This window comes from Ammospiza caudacuta, chromosome 10 (assembly GCF_027887145.1).
Source record: "Ammospiza caudacuta isolate bAmmCau1 chromosome 10, bAmmCau1.pri, whole genome shotgun sequence".
NCBI lineage: Eukaryota > Metazoa > Chordata > Aves > Passeriformes > Passerellidae > Ammospiza > Ammospiza caudacuta.
Genome location: NC_080602.1, coordinates 10,231,412 through 10,255,982, shown reverse-complemented (window position 1 = coordinate 10,255,982; position 24,571 = coordinate 10,231,412). Strand labels below are relative to the sequence as shown.

Sequence of the window (24,571 nt, the reverse complement as noted above, 5' to 3'; positions counted from 1 at the left end):
CACATCCCATGGATTCATCATATCAAACTCTTTTTAATAATCAGTTTATGCTGGGATGATTCTGCTGGGCCTGGCTCACAGTGCCCATTTTCTGAATAAACAATTAATCCTCCATGGGATGGGTTCATTCCTGAATGGAGGAATCCTTAGGGGAGAGATTCTCCCACACCTTGTTGCCATTTCCAGCTGGGGACTAATTTTGTCAAGCTCCCCAGGATGGATTTTAGGATGAAAATGTGTCCATACATAGCCAGAAAAGAGCCTTTTTGAAGTTTAGCTCCTTTAATTTTTCATTTAACAACAACCCTTTTTAACATACTCTACAAAAATATTTTGGGATTATTTTAAACAGAGGATTTGATCTAGGAATGGAGAGAGATGTGGAAGGGGCGTCAATTCCTCGTTTCTCACTTTGCAAAGAAGCTGAAGCTGAAGCAGATGGTGTTCAAGGCAAGAAGAGAGGAATTTCACACCCTTCTGTTTAGTTGGGAATTTTGATGCCAAATATATACATTTAGACATCCCAAAGTAGCTGCCTGTTGATCGTATGGCTCTGGATTTACACGAGTTTTTATGACAGGAGCTCGATGGGAAATGTTCCCACGTGGAGTTACGCTGGGAAAAGGGATTTTTCAGTTGATTTCTCACTTTAATCTGGGAATTTTCATTGTGTAAACAAGGTTTTCCTATGCCTCAGCAGGGAAAGGCTGGAGTAGATAAACTCCTGGATCTGCTCTAGCTCTGCCTGGTGGGAGGAGGCGAATGAGTTGGTGGAGGTTTCTGCTGCTCTTGGGGGTTGTGAATCTTATTTTTGGGGCTGTTTCTCAATTCTCACTGTGACTAATGGCAATATCCCTGTGGGACAAGACATCTGCCTCCAGGGCACTGAAACACTGAGGGATTTTCAGGGCTTTTGGCTGCAGGATGTGTGGATGGATGCCCAAAGCCCTCCAGAACTCTTTAAATCATGGGAAAAATTGTATCTTTGATATCCCATGATAGGGCAACAAACTTCACATATCACGGTAAAACCTTTATCTTTAGGAGGGACTTTTCAATACCTTTTGATTTGAACTTCCTAAACCCTGAGTTTTGTGCTTTTAGACAGATGGGGAATTTATTATGGTTTTAATTTATTTTAATCACATCTCCTGTTTCATTTAATCTGCATTTCCTCTTTGAAGCTTTTCAAGCCCCTTGTCCCTCCCTCCCCATCTCTGAACTTTGCCACATGATTTTGGGGAGCAGCAGCACCCAGGGACCATGTTACTCCAAAGAGAGCTCAGATATTTTATTTAGATATCATATTTATCACAGATACCATGTCTACATAAGTGTGACTTTAAAAATCATGTGTAACTTTTTCTCCCCTAACTGTGCTTTTTATTTTCAGCATTTGGGTTTATTTACTGATGGCTGTGGCTGGATACAGAGTAATTGATGATCATATGTAAAGACATTTTCCAGCATTTCCCAAGATTTTCTTGGGCTTGTGGGTGTTTTATCCCACTCAGGATAAAGAAATCTTTAATTCCACCCTGGATTAGAGTGGTTTGGTTTGATTTAGCACTGAAATAAAGTCCTGATAACAGAACTGGTCCAATGCTCCTGTAGAGATAACAGGAATTGGTTCCCTACAACTCCAACTATGAAATTACAGGATATTTCTGTTCCTGGCAGGAGGGTTGCCATCAGGCCTTGCAGCCCAGTTGGGAAGGTTTTCCTTATGCTCAGCATGTGTGTTTTAATTTTAAATTCATTATTCTGTGCCATGGGCAGCGTTCATGCTCTGGGTCAGTGTAGGCAGGCAGAGCTTCCCTTTAACAGAGCTTTAAGAGTGCCCCCTTTCCTAGAGTTTCAGTAATTTTCCCACTTTAAAATGTTGTATATTCTGCCCCATTCTGGTTGTTTGGTACCCCAGATTTTACGTGCTGCTTTGCCTCAGCTAACACTGTGTGAGAGTAAAGATTTACTCTTATATTCCCTGTGCATTTCAAAGTCTGCATGCCCATTTTATATATTTTTTTAATATATTTGAACATCATAAACTGTGTTTTACTCAGATCCCTTCAGTGACCCCATGCTGACATAGTGCCAATGTCTGTCTCCATGCTTAGGGCAGCAAAGCTGTTTCTGAATTCTCACTTGGGAAGCAGCAATCCCCTCATGGAGTCCATAGAGGTCACCTGGAGAACAATCTGTGGCATCTCACCCGATAATTAAATGAAAATATGGAGCTGCTGGACTCTAAAAAAAAAACCCAATGTCTTTTTTCAGTTCTTTGCTCCATTTCTTTTGCCAAGTCTGGGAGCTCAGTGCTCTTCTCTCCAGTGAACTTGCATGGCTCCACTTTCCAGCAGACAGGTGTCCAGGGATGGGAGGAGTAAATCTCACATTTTTATTGCGAGTAAGGATGCCAAAAAAGGGGCTCTGTGGACTTCACTGCACGAGAAACTTTTGCATAGTGGTAATGTCAGCAATTTGGTTCCTGATGTAAAGATGATCTTCCAGAAATAGAATATTTGAATGTGCCCCTAAACATAACTTAGTTTTAAATCAAGGTATAAATTTAAGCTGATTTTTAATTAACCTCCAGCTTGAGGTCTTTCTCTTTGAATGAAAGTGTTTCATGTTGTTTTTGTCTTGTTAAATGAAAGCATCATGTTGTTTGAATGGAATTCCCTAATATTCCAGTGCTTCAAGACCCTGCATCCATCAAAGGATGGCTTTGTGGTCATGCTCAGAGATGAAGGAATACTTTGGAGGTAGCTTTTCAGGATATCTCCTGAATTCTGCAGGAGGATGGTCATTAGAAGACAAATATAGGAATCACATGGAATATTAACAACTGCAATTTAATTAAGTTTTATAGACAGCAGTGATTTTATTCTATAGCTTCTGTCTTTCTATGAACAATCTGCAGGGTGTTCTGCAGAGCAGCAAATACCCCAGAAATTACAGCAGAGCATCCCAAAGCCATTGTTGTATCTCTTGAGCTCAGATCCTGAAGGCAACCAAACAAGGAACTGGAAAAATGTTAGGAAAAAAGGAATGAGGAGAACTTACTGCCATTTAAGCTTTGGAATAGTTCCTGCTGCCTGTCTTGAAATGAGAGTAAATCTCTGAATTATTGTGGAAAAGGTTGTTTGTTGAGGACTTGAATCCCTGTTCTCATTTGGCCAGAGCAGGAACAGGTTTGTGTTGGGGATGGGAGGGAGGGAAGAACCCCAGAGCCTGGGAGGGAGGATTTCTGACCCAGCCCAGAGGAAAAAAAGGAGCAGAGGAGGGAGAATGAGCCAAAATCCTGCAGCTGAAGGAAATTATGCCAGGAGGGACCTGACCATCAGATCTATGGAACAGCTGAATATGAGCCCAGAGAAGTATAGACCTTGAACTCTGGTATTTTTTGGTCATTTACTAGATTATTTTTTTAAAACTCCATATCTGGCATTGCTGATTAGTGCTTTTGCACTGATGTCAGCAGCAGTATAAATTTTTAGTGTGGCCAGAGGAGTTTCACAGCACATTTGCTGTGCAGCTGCTGAATGTCCCATGTGGAATTATGGATATCTAGAGTCCTTCTAGAGCAGAGCAATGGTTTCTCAGCTTAGATGTGTGCAGACATAAAACTCTACATGATTTATGGGTTTTTGGGGGACAAAAAAATGTAAAGCCCCCAACAAGTACTTCAACAAAGAGTGAGGATAATAAATATATAAGTCTGGTAACACCCTCCTGTCACCACTGCAATAATGCTGCTCCTGGCTCATCACACCAAGGTTTTATTGCTCTCTGCATGCTCCTGACCAGGCTTGAGCTGGCAAAGCTGGGCCTAATGGACCCTGCACTGCATGAAGGGCTGCTGCAAGCAGGCAGCTGATGGATGGTGCTGACTGCCAGTGACTCTCAGGGAAATCCCTCAGGAGCAGCTCTTGCCTGCTCCGAAATACACAGCCTGTGATTGCTGCATATGAGCTTTTTCCTGCCTTGCAAAATGCCACAAGTTTTAATCAAATCTGTGATTTTTTTGATTGCCTGTAATTCAGCAGGGCTTTGAGAATGTTGTTGGGAGGTTCTGCTGTGTCCTTCTTGCTCAGCAAGAATTGAAGGTAAAAGATTAAAAAGTAAAAGCAGTAAACAAAATTCATGATACAGAGTCATCCCTTATTTTCAAGAGTTTTTTCCCCAATGGGATGTTGTATATTTTGAATCCCAAAGGCTTTAGGGATATTAAAAACTCTTTCTAAGGCAGCACACATCTGTATTTGTCTGTACAGTTGTTGTAAGATTATACAATGTCTCCAATAGTGAATTCAAGACCTTCTAGGGGTTGTTTTAGCAAAAATTTCCTTGTGAAATGTCTCAAAGCTCTTCAGACTCTTTATTTCTAAGAATATCTGTGGAGTTCATGTTAATTTTGGATGAGGATGTACATACTTTTTTTAAAGTTGTTTGCTCATATTAAAAATAAAAGCAGAGGCAGCGGTAATAACGAATCTGATTATTATTAAAAGATGCATCCTATTAGGATTTTGAAACTTGTTTCCTTTTTATCTTCAATTTTGCCATCAAAATGTCCTGTGATAGAGAAGTAAAAAGGCAGCTGGGTCAGTAGGACTTTGGAGTAAGGTGCATGGTCCAATATCTGTTTAGACAGTGAGTCACAACTCCTCAAACCTATGATGAAAATTATGATTTTTAAACTCTACTTTCATTTTGATGCACTAAAACAATTTCTGCCTAAGACTTCTTGAAGTATTCCAGTCGCAAGTATGTCTCAGAGGAGATAACCTTTATAGGAGAGCAAGGGTTAGAACTATTTTGGTGGAAAATAAATAGCTTTTTTGGTCTCAACTTGAATTTTAGGGCAGATCCTCACATTTACTGTAGAGGGTGGTGATTCTGCTGGTGCTGGAGCTGTGGCTTTGTATAGCTGGAGGTCTCTTTGTTAGCTCATATAGCACTGGCCATTGATAGTGGGACATTAAAATGGACATTAAAAAATGGAAGAGCAGAGCCCAGGGAGGCAGGAAAGGGAGGTTTGCTGCTTTTTCTGTGTAATTAATGTGTTGTACCACAATTTCTTTCCAGCAACTGAATACTAAATATTAATTGATGCAAACTGTGTGACACTTTGATGGGTGGGATGTTCCACATGCACTGGGAACCCCAAAACCCCCCGACCCCAAAGTGTGGGAAGCAGGAGAATGTGCCCTTCTGCCCCATGCAGGTGACACCCCACCTGCAGAGCTGCCTCCAGCCATGGCATCCAACATCAGAGAGATGTGTAGCTGCTGGAGAGAGCCCAGAGGAGGCCATGGAGATGCTCTGAGCGTGGAGCCCCTCTGCTCTGGAGCCAGGCTGGGAGAGCTGGGGGTGCTCACCTGGACCAGAGAAGGCTCCAGGAGAGCTCAGAGCCCCTGGCAGGGCCTGAAGGGGCTCCAGGAGAGCTGGAGAGGGACTGGGGACAAGGGATGGAGGGACAGCACACAGGGAATGGCTCCCACTGCCAGAGGGCAGGGATGGATGGGATATTGAGGAGAAATTGATCCCTGTGGGTCACTATAGGAAACAACACAACCCAGACACTCTGCTGTTCTCAAAGTAAAAAGGGAAGTTTATTTTCTGACTCCAACATTTATAGATTTCCAATAGTGACAGTGGATTGGAGGGTGAAAGTGCCACCTCACCAATGACACTGGTCAAACCAACAGTCCATCCAATTTCTCTTCCTCCATAAAAGAATGCAAAAACAGTAAGTTATTTACAGAAGGTTTGTGAGAAAGTTCATTACAAGAATGTAAACATCAGAAGGCTCAGAAAATCTTAAAAAATCAGAGCAACACCTGTGAGAGTGGTGAGGCCTTGGCACAGGTTGTCCAGGGAAGCTGTGGCTGCCCCATCCCTGGAAGTGTTGAAGGTGAGGTTGGATGAGCATGGAGCGAGCTGGGATAGTGGAAGTTGTTGCTGCCCACGGCAGGGGGTGGAACAAGAAGAGCTTTAAGGTCTCTTCCAGCCCAAACTGTGCTGTGATTTAGAAGCAATCCAGGAAAAGGAAAGGGGGAGTCCACACACACTGGATGTCCTTGGCAGGCTTGGACTCTCACACAGCCACCCCATGTCCAAACAAATGTCTGGTGCATCTGAAATTGGGAAATGCTCTGTGGTTCACTTTGTTTCAGGTTGTTCCAGAGGTTCTTTATCCTTTTCTTTGGAATCACAGAAAGCACTGATGGAATATTTACAGGAGAGATGTCTGTTTTGGTAAACGGTGCATCAGTTTCCATGAAACCCTTTGGATTTTGTCTTTTATTTTTGCTTGCACCAAATCATCATTATGTCATCTGTGGGTTGTTTTTTTTTTTTTTTTTTTTTTTTTTTTTGTTAGGAGGAATATAGAGCAGAAGGAATTAGCTGGCACAACATTGACTACATAGACAACTCCAGCTGCATCAACCTGATCAGCAAGAAGCCAACAGGGCTGCTCCATCTGCTGGATGAGGAAAGCAAGTGAGTAGGAAAATGCTGGCTTTGGAAATGAGATTTGTTTTTCAGTTAAAAAGTGTTTATCCTCCAGTTTTCTGAAAAAAAAACCAAGTTCCCAGAAAGGTGCTAATAGCTTGCTGGGCTGATTGGTGTTTCTAGTGTTGTTTCTGAGGTGGCAACACACAGAGTGGAGAATCAGCCAGCTGATCAAAAAGCCTTAAAAAATAATAATTAAAATTTCTTTCAAGAATTTCTTCCATTAAAGGGAAGGGAAAAGGTTTCCTTTGCTTCTCTCTTAATTTCTTTCCCTGTCTCTTGGGGTGAGATGATGTGAAGGTGCTGAACCCAAGTGCATGAGTTAAAGCAGGATGTGTAGGTGCTGTTATTGAGATATAATCTGGATTTATCAATTTTACTGATAAAAATTGAACCAGAGTGAAGTGAGGGCAATTGTCCATAGGGGCTGCGTTTCCATAGGGTTTCGTGGGCATCAAGGACTTGGCTCAGATTTTCACCCTTGGTTGCATCCATCTGTCTCAGGAGAAGTTCTTGGGAGAATGTGTGGCTTCTGGAGCTGCCTTGGTGTGGAAACTTGGGAGCAGAACAGTTCTCCCATTGGATGCTTGTGCCAGTTTCCTCCATGTAAAAGGCAGGGAAAGTCCAGATGGTTTTTGCTGTGGTCACCTCAGATCCACATGGCCAGGGGCACGAGGTCTTCTCCCACCATTTGCCTTACGGGTTTCCCCCCACTTCTTGTCTCATTGACAAGAGACCAGCAGTGATGCTCTCCCAGTGATATTGTACTGGGATAAAACAACTTAAATTGGGTAAAGTTGTGAAATACATCCCCATGCTGCAGATTTCCATGAGGTTTGAGGATGGAGGGTTGGCTTTCTCTTACCAAGAGGCTCTGCTGAAGCAGACACACAAGTGGAAGCTCAGAAGGTCTCTGTTTTCCCTTTCATGGACATGAAAGAAGTGGAAAAGTTTTCCTGTTAGGTTTGCAGCTTCTTCCTTTCAATTCTCTCCCCTCAGTTTTCCTCAAGCCACAAACCAGACACTGCTGGACAAATTCAAGCGTCAGCACGAAGGGAGCTCCTACATTGAATTCCCAGCAGTGATGGAGCCAGCTTTCATCATCAAACACTACGCGGGCAAAGTCAAGTACGGAGTCAAGGTCTGTCACCCAGCTGCTCCCCAGCAGTTGCTTTCATCTAAATCTGGGATTGGGAAGGAAAGCCCCAGAGGCTCCACAGAGATATTTTGGAGAGGACTTGGCCCAAGAAGATGGGAGGGTCAGGAGGGAAATGGAAAGTAGTAGGGACAGGGTCTTCCTGTTCTCCCTCACGTGGGAGAACATTTTGGGAAGAATTTAGAGGAGTGCAGTGACTTCAGTGCTACACCCCAACAATGAGTTTAAATTGGTGGCCTTTCTGGGCCTGGTTTGTGTAGAAAACCCAGTGTTTTCCTCATCACTAGCCACTTGTAATACAGGTTATGTGTGCTTAAGTCTCCACATCCCACTGCTACATGTATTGTCTGGAATCCCACGTGAATTATTCCAAAGTTGACCCCATTTCTATTCATGCCAGTTACAAGCAGAAGGAATTCCGGTGTGAGAAACAGCCTTGAGATTTGCAGCTACAAATCTCTCATTTTATTTCTGATGCAATAAATGCATGATGAGCATCAGAGATGATGATCATAAACAGGTATCTAATATGGGAGCAGGAGAGAGAAAAGAAACAGGATTCAATAATTGTGCTGGCCCAGAGATATCCTAGAAGATCCTACCTGTAGTATCATGTGGGTATTGTTTATTTTCCTCTTTCCTCCTCCTCCTCCTTGCCTAGGATTTCCGGGAGAAGAACACGGACCACATGCGGCCGGACATCGTGGCGCTGCTGCGGAGCAGCAGGAACGCCTTCATCTGTGGCATGATCGGGATTGATCCCGTGGCTGTGTTCCGCTGGGCCGTCCTGAGGGCCTTCTTCAGGGCCATGGTGGCCTTCAGGGAGGCTGGGAAACGATACGTGGACAAGAAAACTGGTATGTGTGCCCATCACCTGTCCTGGAGCCTGCTTTTCACCAGCAATTTGGGTCTAATGTGTTATTATCCTGTTTTAAGTAGCCTGACTCATTGAACCTGGTTTTGAACCTATTAGAAAATGTATTGAATTAACATTAGATTTTTTGCAGAAGTCACATTTAAAGGTACATTTGGATTTTAACGTATCATAAGGAAATATTTTCATTTTAATGCTTTAATTTTTTCATTTTTGTAGGATGCATCGATAGAAAAACACAAGTCATTCAAACAGAGACATACAAATTATCCAGCAAAAAAAGCAAATTATTTTTGTAATAATTCTTGAACTGTTAGTTATATCTGGAAACAAAAAAAGGCAATAAATCTTCCTGTGATTTGCCAAGCTGTTCACCCTTTCAGCTGCAGGAGAGCATGTCTCCTGTCTAGAAAAATTCATGGCTTTGCAGTCATCCAGAACCACGGATCACAGGGGCATTAAATTAAAGGAAAGTGATGGTGCATCATCATGCTGTGGCAGGCAAGACCTGGCTGTGCTTTTAGACCATTTCTCGGCGTAAAGCAATTTCGGAAAGACGGGTACAAGCTATTACTGTTCATTTCTGGGCACAAGAGGGCTTGAAATCCGTGATGGAATTAGAGCCTCAGCAGGGAAAATGTCAGCTGGGTTAAAATTAAAGGCAGAGCTGCACCATGAATTACTTTGTAATCAGTGAGGTTTGCATCATGGAGATTGAGGGAGCCTGGGACAAGGAGCATAGGGAGGCAACGATCTAGCAGAAAGAATAATTTTTTTGGGAGCAAATCCCAGGAAGAGCAGCAGGCAAAAAATCAACTTTCCGGTCTTGAGGTTCTTCCTCTGACACCTCCTGAATGTGGTGTAAGAGAAGAGCTGATTCTCATGAGCCTGGGTCTGTCTGGCACATCAAGGCAGCATTTTTGGACAGAGTAAGCAAAGAGGGAGATGGCAGAGATGTTTGTCTTTGGGAGAAAGGCCACTCCAAAGAGATGGCTTCCAAAATCCATCTTTGCATTTTCATCTTGCATAAACCCCAGGCTAAACTCAAATGATATAATACAGAATATTAAAAAAATCATTCAATCTCAGGAAGTAAGAGCTGATTTCAAGCCCTGCTTCGCTTTCTGTGTCTCTGGCAGCTGGTCCTGCACACTGCTGTACTCATCTCCTTGCTCCTGCTTTTCAGGCCAGAGTTTGTAGCAGTAAATGCTTATGTCTCTCTTGCTATATATATCTGTATCAATATATAGATATGATTATAGATATAGATATATATGTAACTGGATGAGACCAGGAGGTCTTGAGACAATTCTGAGACTCAATTCTTATATCATCTTTTCTTTCCATACCAAAATTAACTAATACATGGTGATGGCTGAATTTCTAAACCTTCTCATGGTGCTGCTCCATTATCTGCCCATGTCCTTTAGCCTGTATTCAGATGGGATTGTGCTTTGTTCCCTCTGGGTTTTGAGTCAAAGAAAAAACAAACCCCTCAGAAAGCTGGATAAGGCTTATCTTGAACTTACCAACAATCCTCAGATCATTTATACCCTAAATTTTTATGTGCATCAAATTGGGATAAAGTCATGAGAAAGTCTCCATTGTACAGGCAACACTACTAGGAGGTGATTACCTAAATCTAAATTCCATACTGAGGTACACCTTATCTGTGGGAAAACCTTATCCTACAAGCAGTGGCAGAGCTGGGATCACTGTCCTTGCCCTCTTTGGAGAGCTGCCCACCATGTCCAAGCATGACCATCCAGGCTGGACAGGCCTTGGAGCAACCTGCAGTGTAAGGTGTCCCTGCCCTGGGCAAGGGGTGGGACTGGATGATTTTTAAGGTCCCTTCCAACTCAAAACTGTTCTGGGATTCTGACTTTGCCCAGGTCACACTCAGCAAGGTGAGATCAGTAGCAGGGTTTTTATTGTGTCCTGGTGTGACCTTACACCCATCCCCTGCTCCATTGTCCTCCAAAATCCTGTCACCAGAGCAGGTGGCTGTGGAAGAGGTAGACATGGACAGGAGGCTCAGCCAGTGTCAGGACAGTGTGACAGCCTGGTGTAACATGATGCATCCACTGCCAGGTGCTGCAATTCCCTTCCCTTCTCCAAAATAGTACAGGAAAACCCCAAATTGATGCTTTGCCTCTATGGCAGAAAACATTTATGAGTTATCAAAGTATCACTAAAATTCTCCCATCTTGATAGATAGAAGCAAAGAACCAAAGGCAGCACATTTGATGTTTATTTTGTTTTTTATCAAACCTTGATGGCTTTAATTAGCCTGATTTGAGCATCTGCCTGCCCACACATGTGGAGCTGCCAACAAAATGATGGTAGAGTAAGAAAAGCCTCTCACACAGTCATCCACATGCACACACTTAATATTTGTACAGATACTTTTTCAAGACGTGCTGCCTGTTCTTGGTTTCTGAGGTCCTTTCCCCATCCATCAGGTAGGTGAAGTGAGGGAGCAGGAAAATATCCAAAACTAGCTTATTTTAATTAAAGGCTCTTTGCATTCTTTGTCTGAACTCCAACTGGATCTCTCTTGTTTTTATGCTTGCAATACCCAACAGGGTTTTTCCAGAAAAATCCCTGGCTTGTGTCTAAGCAGCTCTGCAAAATTTGCTCTGCTTCCTTTCCACATCATCCTTCTGGTTGTCTCCTCCATGCCAAGCAGATGCTTCTGGAAGGATAATCAGCATTTTTTTCTTGCTGGCTTTGGGGACTCCTCTTTTATTGTGCTCCTGATACCTTCCTAGTGCAGCTTTTGGTGATTGTCCTCTTTAACTTGAAGGTGAAGAGCAGCAAAGTGGTGTCACTGTGAATTTTCTTTGGTACCTTTGTGTTTCTGCCTGAGTGATGCTTCTTAGGGTGCTGCCAATGCTGCTCAAATGAAAGATGCCAGGATCAAACGAGCTGCACTTAAGCTGAAGGGTGGAACTCTTCAATAATTTGATTTTTAATTCTTTTTATTACTAAGTTTATGAATGAGGACTGAAATGGTCCAATAGAACTGCGTGTTAGAACTGCATTTGTTTGTGAACTTGGATTAAAGGAACACTGTCAAGCTTTTAAGGAGAGAAAATGGGCTGATTGACTTTTTGTGCTGTCATTAATTCACATTTATTATGCAAAACTCTCTAATTCATAGCAAAAACTTAATGGAGAAAATGGTGCTATTCATACAAAGTTGGTTTTGCTGGACCTAAATCCTTGCTCTGATGAAAGTTTTGTGGTTTTGAGGCTGTGCCTGTCCTTGATGGGCTCTGCAGTTGGATTTAGCCAACAAGGGTTGCTCCTTGGTAATTTCTCCTTAAAAATAATCCCACTGGTTTCTGCAAATTTATTCCTGAAGCTGATCACCAAAAAACCACTGTCCTCAAAATAATTAACAAAAAGGCTGCATTTGCCAAATAAAGGTGACAGCAGCCAAAAGCTTGGTGTTTGAGGTCTCACTGGTGTTAAGGTGAGGAGGACATGCCTTGGCAGTGTTCCTGTGGAAAATTCAGATCAGTGCTTTCCCATGGTTTGATGTGTTGATATGAAATGCTCCCAGAGATGCTGGCACAAAGTGACTCCATGGTGACCTCCCCACACCTCACTGGGAGTGTGGCACCTCCTGGACGTGGCCAGCCATGACAGAGAGACATCTGTGTGTTGGCACGTTGTCACTGGTGTCACCTCTCCTCCACCCTGTGCTCACAGCTGGGCCATCACACATTGATGGTTTCTTCCAACTCAAACCTATCCTGCCAAACTCCAGACTCTGTGTTCTCTGCCCTCAGGGAATATGGAAATGGTGCTTAATGCAAATAATTCACATTTTTTTCCTTTGAACTGCCAAAATCTGAGCAAAATGTAGCACTGGGATGCACAATGAGAATTCCAGGTGGCTGTGTCATGGAGCAGCTGGACAGAGATTTGCTGGTAACACTGGGCAGAGGCACAGAAGGGATTTTAAAAATAAGTTAATAAAAGTAAAGATTTATCTAATAAGCCTCTTTTTGCCCAAATAATTTTGGAGTGATTATTAAGTGTTTATGCTCTGTCTAATGAAGATTCTAATTAGGACTGGGATGTGGTCCAGCCCATTGCTTTCATGCCACAGTGAGGAGGAAACCACAGTTAAATTGTGTCAAGCATAAAAACCTGTGACCCTCGAGCTCCTTTGGGCTTGTTCCTTCCCCTCTCCTGACTTCTGCTTATAAAATCTTTCTCTTCTCTCCATTTTTTTTTTGTTTGTTTTTATTTTGCTTCCCAAGGGCATGATGATGCAGTGCCATGTGCGGTTTTGAAAAGTGTGGATAGTTTTAGCTTTCTCCACCACCCAGTTCATCAGAGGAGCTTAGAGATCCTGCAGAGGTGCAAGGAGGAGAAGTACAGTAAGGCTCCACCACTCACCCTCCCCTCTGATACCACACTCACACGTCCAGAAATGGAAACCAGGTGCATTCCATGTAGAAAGGATAAAAAACCAATGCCTGAGGAGCCCTCCATGATCAAACCAGGTGCCTCAGAGCAGTTTTGAACCTTTTGGGAAATGATTGGGCACAGTTGGAAGTCAAATTAAAAGCAAACCCATATCTCTTGAGATGTTGCAAAAATTGTTTTGTGGGCAATTTTCCCATTTACTCACTGACATTAATAAAGAATATTCCTGATACAAAGCTGGTACAGCTGGAATTCAACTTAATTTGGATTTCATTGGACTTCAAAAATACCTTTAGCTTGTGAAAATATTGTCTCTCAGGGCTTTTTCTTAAAACAGAGGCATTGACAACCTTATTTTATGGAATGATGCACTTGGTCTCCTTTTCTTCATCCTCACTCCTCTGTCATGTAATAAACTCATCCTGCATGACAACATGGACACTCTTGCCTGCATTACTCTATTTTATTTTTATATTTAAATAGATATTTGGTGCTCCCATGTTTAGATATATTATTTTCCTACCATTATTCTCTTCATTCATGTTGCCTGTTAAAGCTGACAGAAATAGAGCTGCTCTGCAGCCCAACTTGCTGAAACTTACTGAAATTTAGGTGTAAGTGGAAACCACCTTTTTTTTCTGTAGATCTGAGCATGGTAAGTACAGTAGATGCATGTTAAATTTTCATGAATATGGTTTTCCTGTTTCATAAATACAGTTTTCATAATTTTCATAAATACGGTTTTCTGTCAGATATCTCTGCTTCCTGCAGCATGGGGGGTTGGGCAAACAGTGGTGGTTTAGGTCTTAATTTAGGCTTTCGTTCTTAATTTAACTACATCATTTCCCCCTGCAAGTTCCCAACACTGCTATAAGAAAACATAAAGGGGTGATGCTAAATTTTACTTGATTTTTGATTTTATTAAAAGGTGTTGTGCCAATCTTACTGATACTACTAAGAAACTATTGAAAAGGAAGATAGTTATCAGCAGAGTAATTTTACTTGCAATTAATGAATCAATTGAACTTTAATTTTTAAGTTGGCTCAGCAATATGAGAGATTTTGGGGGGTTTAGTTTGCATTTCCTTAGGTGAGGAAAAAGAAATTCATACAACTCAAGAGATACTTCGAGCTTTAATTTAATGGGAAGCAGGAAGCTGAGCTCACTGTTGAGCTCAACACCTCAAAACCTCACTAATATAGATGAGTCCACACAATTTGGAATCTCTTGGGATAAATCCAACAAGTGGGTCTAAGAGGAACATTGCCAGTTTGTGAATTGGCATCTGACCAGGCAAACAAGTAATTCTTGTTCTGTATTCAGAGATCCTTCCCATCTCCCCATGGGGTGTGCTCCTGCTTCCCCAGGCTCCCAGCCTTGGCAAGCTGAAGTGGGCTTGGAGAATGTGGAATGTTCTGCTTCAGAATCCATCAGGTTTTGGGCCCCACAGGCAAGCTTGGCCCCAGGGACTTGGCTTTTCCCACATCCACATCATCCTTGAGACAGGAACCAAGGTCATCCCCTTGTTTTGAGCTGTGCAGTTAGCTCTGAACAAAGAGAGAAAACAAATGGGTTTGATGAGTTTATTGAGATTCCCTGTAGGTCCTTTGGTATTCAGCTTCTGGAGCCAACTGGTCTCCCTTCCCTTACCATCCACAGCTTCCCTAATACCACCAGTTCCTCCAGAGCAGGGCACTGGGTTTAGACACCTCTGAATCAACACTGGAGGTCTGCTGGTTGGTATTCATCCATAGGGAGTTGATAGGGCTTATCTAAAACTCTTCTCAACAAGATAAACACCTGTTAGGTCAATCAGTCCATTTTTCCAAAACACTCCTGCTGAAGGAAAGGGAATATGCTTCAAAAATCAGAATAATTTTCTGCCTGAAGTGTAAACCAGACCAGGCTGTGTCTGAGCCTGACAGAAGTGTAGGAAGGCAGATTTTGCTCCAAAAAGAAGGGTAGGCATTAAAAAAATCTTGGAAATACCAGTGAAATCCCATTTTTCATGGACTCATTTAGGCAGGAAAAGCCTTCTGGGCCTTAATGGGGGAGTATCCAGGCATATTAAAATATATTAATTTAATCTTTTTTAAAAATAGATCCAGCTAGACATTAGGTGCTTTCTTAGTCTAAAGCTAGCTACACAAAGTGCTAATGCAACATTTTAAGCTGATTCGTGGTTATTCCAATTTTTCCCTATTTACAATTGGGTTTCTGTGCTCTAAATCAGGACTTTGAACACAGAAATGCCTGTCTTGAAAGAGGTACAAGAAATTTAACCCAAAAATGGCTTAAATGGCAAAAAGAGGGATTGAAAAGAGTTTTGAGCTTGGGTATTGTTAAGCACTCAGATGAATTACCTGCCTTGCTTTCCAAAAACTCCAGTGCTGGAGATGCCAAACCTCCTCAGCAGGAGTGATTTGGTTGGTCCTGCCCTTGAGCACAGGCAGGGTTCAAAGATGACCTGGGACAGCACACCCTCAAGTTTTCTTTTCTTGACATTTCCAGAATATTTGATAACCTTTAGATGCAAAAACTTAACCAGGTGGACCATCAGCCTTTTCAGGGATCTCCTGCCCAATTCAAGATGAGCAGATTCTCCTGTTCAGCTCCAAGATGAGCAGTTACCACACCTTAACAGGGCAAGGAGGGTGGTGAAGGTCCTGTTAAAGGGATGTCTGTGGTAGGAATTCATCTTCTCCTCAGGAATTCCAGGGTCAGAACAGCAGGACAGGCTCAGGTCTCGGTATATTTGCTTTGTGTTCATCTTTCAGAGTAAAAAAATCACCAGGACACCTTTTAACTCAGCACCTGGGCTGCATGAAATAGTGGAATTATAAATATTGGGAGGAAGGGATATGCCACTGCTTCCTTCTGTCCTGCTACAAACCATAGTTTAGATTTTTTTTCTTTTTAGAAAGCTGTTTTCCTCTCTTTTTTTCCCACTGTAGATGTCTCAGGGTAGAGTAAAACATTTTTCTCATGCTGAGGTGAGAGCTGTGATTTTTTCTGTCTCACAGCAGTGATTTTGAGACAGTTATAAAATTGCTCAGCTGTTTTCATGTCAAACTCCACATTATCAGATCTTTATATTTTTGTGGTTTGGTGACTTGAAGTGTTTTGTTGTCTACAATAATTTTCTCCTGTCTTCCTAAGTGCTTGGTTACAAAACATTTCCACTTCAGGGCAGATAACAGCTGCTACTGTAACCGTGTGTGGCAGCTTCCTTGGCTGAATACAAAATAGATACTTTATTTAATATATTGTTTTATTAGTTATATTTTATTACAAATTAATTATTCTAGGTATCAAAGGATATAGGCTCAATAGGCAATCAAGCCTTTATAAAATAGTATAGAAGTGTCTATAATAGTATAAGAAGTGGAAAGGAATAAATGAAATATATTTCATATTAAAAAAGCACATTTACATCAAAATTGGGGGGAAAGCACATTTGCTTCAAAATTGATTGATTTTTACAGATTTTATGTATATTTTTAAATCCTTCCTTGACATTTCTGACCATTTAAGCAGCTACTGAATGAAACTCAGGTCTAGACTTGAGATACAGATCTGGGCCTCTTCTGCAAAGCCTTCTCCATTCCCATTCCAGAATTAACTTGCTTGTGAAGCCAAAGTCTTCATTTCTAAGGCATTCATTTATTCCTTGGACACTTCTTCTCTCCCTCCCTCCAAAGAGATGGACACGTGCAGCAAGTAGGAAATGCTTTATAGCATTTATAACTTTATAGCATTTCCTACTTTTTATAGCATTTCCTACTTGCTGCACATGTGCATCTCTTTGGAGGGAGGGAGAGAAGAAGTGTCTAAGGAGTAAATGACCATTTTTCCAAGCATTCTAATCATGTCCAGGTGTTTTGCCCATGCAGCTGGGTTATCCCATGCCCATTGGAAAGCTTGGGAATCTCTTGGACATGGAGAGCATGAGTGGCTGCTCCCATCATCTCCTCTTTGCTAGGTGGAACAGCATGTCCCTAGAGCACCCCCTGTGTGTGTGGGAGAGGAATGGGAGGCTGGAGCAGGCAGTGTCACTCACGAGGGTGATGACTCTGGCAGGGAGGTGGCACTGGGGAGCGATGGCATCCCTGGCACCCGGCTGTGCCCGGCATGTGCCAGGACACGTCAGCAGAGTCAGGCCTCAGCTATGGCTCTGCTAATTGTCTCTGGGGATGGCTCTGCTAATTGTCTCTTGGGTATGAGCCAGCTGGAAACGTCTTCCTCATGTGCTGCTTCAGGTATCACTCGGAAGAGCCCACGGACGCCGCTGTCAGACCTGCAGGGAGTCAACACCATCAACGAGAGGAGCCCACGGTAAGGATCCTGCCTTTACCTTGGTCTGGGATGGGAGAGCACTGTCTGTACCTGAAAATGACTGTATTGACATTTTTTCCATCTCACCTATCAATCTTAACTTCTCTTCCTTCTTTCTCTGCCGTGTGATCAGATCTAAACACCTTTCCTGACTAAACAGCAGCAGGAAAAGCAACTTCCCTGTGTCAAAGGCAGCAGTTGTTGGGGATGGGTGTATGAGGGGATAAGAAGCTTAAAAAATGAATGAATGTGCCAATATCAAGGAAATAGTCTTTCAAGGAAGACAGGTTTGGGTGCAGAACTGCATACAGCATGTGGTGGCTCCATGCACCCTGGAATGTGGAAAACCTGGAAGTGATGGAGTTTGAGATGGTACTTTGCCAAATGCTTGCTTGTTTTCAGGGGGTAAAAAAGCACATTTGCTTCAAAATTGATTGATTTTTACAGATTTTATGTATATTTTTATTTTTAAATCCCTCCTTGAAGTTTCTGATCATTTAAGCAGCTACTGAATGAAACTCAGGTCTACACTTGAGATACAGATCTGGGCCTCTTCTGCAAAGCCTTCTCCATCCCCACTCCAGAATTAACTTGCTTGTGAAGCCTAAGTCTTCACTTCCAGGGCATGTCTGGGCACTGATCCTTTTCCCAGCTACTCTTGTGCTATCCCTCCTCTCATCTTAGGAGGTCTGATTTTCCCAATACCCCTCTAAAGGCAGGCAGTGCCTCTCTGCTTCCCTCTGAGCAGGTGTGTGCTGGGGAAGGGAGTGATGGGAGCACCCTCAGCTCCTACAGCCACTGCTTGGAGCTGCAGATACCCAGGTGTGTCTTTATGGCGGCTCTGAGGTTAATGAGAAGCCCAGAACAAGTCAAGAGGAGTCTAAATCTGTCTCCTGAAATGGGCCCATTAAATCAGTCCTTGCATCTCAGTGCATTTCCCTTCCATACAAAATTAAATATCCCTCAAGGATATTATGAAGGCTCATTTTTAATGGCTTTAATGCCAAATGGCCACAACAAAAATTCGATACACACAGTTCCTTTTTTTTTCTAGGGGAAGAAAAGTGACTTCTTCTGCCTGGTTTTGTTCACCATGTGCTCTCTGAGTGCCATCAAGAATAGAATGTCCTTCTTCTTCTGAATTCCTCCCCTTTGAGAGAGGCACTGGCACCCTACTGAAGGAGAACTGAATGTTCTCACATCATTACAAGTCCATTTCAGTGGTTAGAGAACATGGAATTTACTTAAAATGGTGGGATTGAATTCATAAATTTGTGCCACTTCTCAAATTTGAGCAGAAATCCAGGTGGTACAAGAATGCCACTCTGTCCTGGGAAGGTAATGCAACCCTGGCTGTCCTCACCTCAGTCTTTGCCACCCTCCTTTCCTTTCTCATAATGCTGCAGCTGCTGCTGGGTTGGGTTGTGATGACAGGCAGTCCTTGTAACACTCAGAGCAGGGAAGGTTGGTGTCTCCAGAGGTGACGTTCCGTTCCCAGCACCTCTGATTGTGCAAGTTTCCCTCAAGATAACGTAATGTGAAACTTTGTCCCTTTGGAGATCTTCCCTTGGAGATAAGAGGATTCCTGCAGTTTCTCTATCCAACCTTTGGCACCTTTGGAGCATCTGTAAACTGGGACAGGGCTTTTCTGGACTGCCCAACTCCAGCTTTGGAGGCACTGTAGTGTCGGAGCTGGGGCTGCCAACATTTTCATAGCCCAAAATATTTTAATTATCTCAGCAAAGAGACATTGTAAAGGCAGGGAAACTCCTCCTGAGCCAGGCAAGGAGGAGGATGTGTTTATTTAGTGTGGAGCTCAGTATGTGGTCAGCTCTGGTTATGTGGCTGAGCCCCTACCAGCACAGCAGATAAATCAGCCTCAACAGCCAGAATTGAGGAACTCTGTTTTTCTTCCTCATACTCAGCAGCTGTGTCCTACCAGCAGCCTCAATCTGAGGCTTTATTTGCAAAAAAAAAAGTGCTTCTGGAGCCATCCTAACTCCTGTGATGCCTCAATAATGTGGTCTGTGATCTTCCCTTGGGCATCATCAGTAATGGGTCCCCAAGTGTCACCTTTGCCTCTTCCTTGTGGAAGTACAAACCAGATGTCTCAAAAGATCCCCAAGGTCCAGCCTGTACTTTCAGAGCAGGCTGATGATTCTGATCCCTTTCATTGGAGCTGCTTTTGATCTGGAGAGTTGTGTCACCCTTGATGCATGTTGATATTTCAGGTAAATACCAATCTTGCACTTGCTGGGCAAGAGGAACTGAGCACAGGAGTGCAGGTGACACTCTGGAAGAGAGATTGGCATGAGCAGCTTCCCAGCAGATGGACTGGCAGGCCATTTACAGCTCCAAATTAAACAGGAATTGCTTTCAAAGCCATCTCATGATCATGTGGTCGCTGATAAGCCTGGTTGTGCATCCAGCCTACATCCAGGATAGCCCGGGGCCTGTTTCTAAAAGCAAGTTTGAGGCATGACATCACTCAGGAAGTCACTGTGGAGGGTTTAGGGAGCCAAGTGCTCTCCTCTGATCTCAGAAAAAAAGTGGATGGGTGGTTTGCACATGCTGGGTGGGAAACCAGGCTTCAGCAGAGCGTTCCAAGTGCCTTCCCCAGCTGCTGAGAAATGAAGGCCAGGCCATGCCTAACCAAAACCACTTGGGCTGGTTGGGATCCTGCTGGTTTGTGCTCACTAGGGACACTTTTATGTGCAGGGCTGTCTGAGCAGGTGTTGGTCTGGAAGCAGCTGGCTGGGCTAGGTGAGGGGATTGACCCCAAAATACCAAAATCCTGCATCTGTTGCCATCTGAATGTATCCATCCTGAAGTGTCCCTGTCATTTTATCTTTTGGGTTTTTCAAAACCATGTGGGAATTTCTAGGATTTTCCAGAGAGATTGGCTAGGACTAATGGTGTTGTACATCCCAAAAGTGGCTGTTTAGTTTTAGTGGTTCCCATCAACTGATTTCTTTTCCCACCTGCAAGCAGGAGGGTTTTGGTGATGGTACCTGAGATGTAAAGAGAAGAAAGGTGAACAGGAGGGATCACTTGGATATTCCAGCTCCTCACTAACCATCTGTGAGTGAAATGCTTCAGAAAGCAGGTCCTGGAGCACTTAGCCAGGGGTTTTGCTTTGCTGTGATTGATCCCTCCTTATAATAGTGGTCCATGTCAGAATGCTGATTTAATAGGATCAGGAAGGAATTTGGGAAGTGCTTAGATGAGGCAGCGAGGTGACGTTGCTCTGAGGATCTGGCTCCAGGCTTTGAGCTGGCTGAACACACAGCTTTACTTCCTTTAATTTTTAATTTCCATGTGGCACTTGAGATTTGCCTTTCATCCCAATCAGGACTTTAAGGCAAAGGGCTGCCTTGTTGTCAGCGCTCAGAAGTGGCCGGCACCCGAGGCCGCGTTTAAACCACCGTGTCCCTCAGCATCCTCATGACCTGCTGCAGCCTGGAGTCTCCTCCTGCTCCTTTTCCTCCTGTGTGAGATAACTTGGATTGCTTTTATCTCATATAATGATTTCTGCAAGGCTGATAAAACATTTAGAATTTAAAACCCCAACAAACCACAAAAAACCCGCGAAGCCAAAAGTGTTTTGGTGAGATGCTGCCCATGAGAGGCTTCATGTCCCCCAGACACCACTTGAAGGCTCCTCACTTCAGGAAATTGCTTGTCCTGATGTGTAGTTTGGTCAAGTATCAGTTTCCATCCCTCCAAGAGAGGATTTTGGTTCCTCTCCTTGTTTCCTTTAGCCCTTCCGAAGCCAGGTGAGCATTTCTGGAGACCGCAGCAGTTATGCTCTGTGGCAGAAGGGACCAAATTGAGTGACTGATTTGTAATTAGGTCCCAGAGAATGATTCTGGGTCAACCCATCATCCAGCTGGGGCTGACATCCATCTTTGTGGCAAATAATGAGTTTATTGCAAATTAGATTTGCTTTTTCTTTTCCCAATGGAATGATTGTGCGAATTTGAGGAGCCAGAGTCAGCACCTGATGTCATGGCCTTGTATCCTTCAGGCCACCAAAGGTATCTAGAGGTAACCAAAGGTATCTAGAGGTATCTGCAGACTCAAGGCTTCTGTCTGGGAGAGCTGGAAGCTGGTTTTGTCCTGCTGTTAATTTGTTCCTTTTGTGAATATTTGATCTTTGAGAGCTGCTTTAGTAGATGATGGCTCCGTGTGCTGTCTGGCACCAGGGACTCATCCCATGGGAGAGAACGAACAATGGAAAGAAAAAAGCAGCAGCTCGTGGGTTGTTTTATGATCTGTTTTTATCATGGAACTGTGTTTTTTATCTCTTCCTAACGGTGTCTGGTGTTGCAGGGATGCCTATGGAGTTGGCTGGAATGGCAGGATGGGGATGAGGCACAACAGGCTCACCAGCCCTGGCACCTTCCTGGACAAAGATGGGATATTTGTCAACACCACCAACAGCAAACTGCTGGAGAGGGCCCACGGCATCCTCATGTCAGTACCCAGGAGGGGATCTGGGCTTTATTCCTGGCACAATGAGCAGCAAGGGTGGTTAGGAGAATGTAAATAGCCAGGATATGAAACTCTCAGCATGCCAAGCAGACTTGGAGCTGTCTCCCAGCTGGGTCAGAGCAATCCCACTACATTTGACATGTCTGATTTAATTTGTCTCATTCATTCAGAATGACAGACAAAGGGAAGAAAGAGAAGGAACAAACCTTCTGGTCACACCAGTCTGGAGATACAGCAGCCATGTAGTGCAGTCACACTTCTAACATCTTATCAGAGTTTCCATTATAATTATCTGGGCAGGTGATTCACACTGCAGCCTCCTCAAAGGTTCAGGGAGCATCCCAGGGTGGCTGGAATGAACATGGGGTTTGGAAAGCAGGAGGCTGGTCAATCATTTTGTGACCTGGCATCTTCACTCTTCCCAAATTCCCAGCATGCCATCATTTCCAGTGTAACCATTCCCATTATTGGATAGACCCCTCTCAGTCTGCAGTGTGCAGGGCAGCCCCATTTCAGTGCTGGCACTGGCAGCAGCTGCTCAGGGGGATGTGGAGGGCTGGTTTCATCAATTCCTCCATTCCACAATTGCACTAGGGATTAACCTGAGCCATTTATTATCTCCTCAGGCGAAATAAGAACTTCAAAGCCAAACCCAGTCTCCCAAAGGTGAGTGAGAAGCAGCATTTTCCCCTTGTGTTTTGTGGGTTAAGGCTGTAGCACAGTCATGTGGTGCTGTTGGATATGAAGAAGACCATTGTGTCTACACCCAGACTTTGGTCAGTTCAGCTCTGTTCAGGGCTCTTTAATTCGTATAAACCCAGAGGATTTCAGCCCTGATTTCTGCTGGGAGAGAGATATGAGCACTTACATCCTCCTTGGAGCTGCTCTGTCTCATTTTCCCTCCTTCTGAGAAGGAGTATGTACATGCTAGTGAAATTTAATAACTGAATCTCTAAACTAAAATGAGCAAGTAAGTGATGCAGGAGAGCTGGTACCTGATAGACAACAACCATGTTACTTTCCCTCTGTCTTGGCTACATGTATTATATTTTAAGAGATGCCAGGACATCTGTTATGCCTAGAAGAATAATGCTTTTTGTGGTCCTCACTGATGCTGCATCCATGGTCAGGAGCAGAGCACCAAAAGAGGAACAAACATTGTTTTTACTCCTCTCCATGTCTGTCTTGCACCTGGAGAGGCACTGATGCAATTAATATCAATGAGCTGCTCATTAACAGTGAGGAGAATCATAGGATGGTTTATGTTGGGAAGGAATTTAAAGGTTTTCCAGTTCTACCCCCTGCCATGGGCAGGAACACCTTCCACTAGACCAGGGTGCTCCAAGCCCTGTCCAACCTGGCCTGGGACACTTCCAGGGATGGGACAGCCACAGCTGCTCTGGGCACCCTGTGCCAGGACCTCCCCATCCTCTCAGGGAAGCCATCCCCAGTGTTCCCTGTTGAGATTACTTCACCTAAGAAAGCTCTATGAGGGTAAAGGAGGGATATAGCAGATGGTGTGATGGTAATATCTGGATTTTCTATGGATTCTCTCTTTTTCCACAGCACTTGCTGGACGTGAAGTCCCTCAAGCACCTCACCAACCTGACGCTGCACGACCGCATCACCAAATCTCTGCTCCACCTCCACAAGAAGAAAAAACCACCCAGCATCAGTGCCCAGTTCCAGGTGAGCCCTTTGCTTTGATGGAGAGAGGGGAATCACCTGCTCCAGGCACACTCCTGCCCCATCCCTGCAGCATTCAGGCCATGGATCCCCCTGAGGGCTTGAGGGAACTGGGAGACATGGCAGGGATTTAAAAATAGAGAGAAATAAGAGTGAGGATGGGTATCATGGGGATGATGTGGTGGAGCAAGTTGGAACATGAGGATGAGATGTTGGTGCATCCCTGTCATCTGGTACATCATATTGTGGTGCTTTCTCCCCCAAATCCAGAAACCACCAAATCCCCAAATCACAGTTTTTGCAGTCTTTTTACTCTCATCCAGCATAATCTGTTCTGAGACAGAATGGGGATTTTAATAGGGGCAGAAAAGTCAGAATCATGCTGCATTATCTCCTGGTGAGTAAGGGAGTTCAGAGGAGGGATCAATCTTGTGTTGTCAGTCAGCAATCCCTAGGGTTGGTGCAGGGAAAATAATCCTCCAAGGACTTGGCAGTGCTGGGCTCACAGTTGGACTGAATGATCTTAAAGGTCTTTTCCAACCTGAATGTGGTTGTTCTACATGTGCAGCACGGCTTGGAAACTGCTACAAGACATGTGCACAAGCAGGTGGTAATAATAGAAAGCAGCTTTTCACTTAAAATCTGGATTCTAGGCCTGTCTGGCTTGGTTTTGACTTGTAATTTTGACTGCTTTGGGGCTTTTTTGGAGATGTGGTTTATATTTAGAAAATCACCATGTGTAGGTGTGGGTAAGATTAAATAATTAAAAATACATGCACACACATGTGTATAGATAATTTGCAGAATGCACATTTGTAAATTTATGTATTTAGACTTGTCTAATCTAATGGTATTCTGGTCAAAATTCACTCCTGCAGAGTTTAATTCATAGCCATGGAGGGGTTGAAACAGGGATGTCTAGGAGTGAAAAGCCTTCCCAAAACCCATTTTGGCTCCCAACAAAACTCTGAAAAGCCCTAGGGGGCGAAAATTGATTTTTTTTTTTTTTAATATTTTCACAGCATATTCAAATCATAGATCCCTAATCTCAGTGAGCACT

The 24,571-nt window shown here is 43.6% G+C and overlaps 1 protein-coding gene across 1 annotated transcript in view; it reads left to right on the top strand.

Annotated features, from left to right (window-relative positions):
* Nucleotides 1-24,571, top strand: part of MYO9A (myosin IXA) — a 175,817-nt gene that overhangs the window by 119,887 nt on the left and 31,359 nt on the right. Inside the window, exons 12-19 of the mRNA XM_058811168.1 lie at nt 6,389-6,510; nt 7,522-7,663; nt 8,340-8,535; nt 12,827-12,946; nt 17,256-17,331; nt 21,664-21,807; nt 22,452-22,491; nt 23,392-23,514. Coding sequence (XP_058667151.1) covers nt 6,389-6,510; nt 7,522-7,663; nt 8,340-8,535; nt 12,827-12,946; nt 17,256-17,331; nt 21,664-21,807; nt 22,452-22,491; nt 23,392-23,514 — 963 coding nt within the window. The remainder of the gene's footprint in view (nt 1-6,388; nt 6,511-7,521; nt 7,664-8,339; nt 8,536-12,826; nt 12,947-17,255; nt 17,332-21,663; nt 21,808-22,451; nt 22,492-23,391; nt 23,515-24,571) is intronic.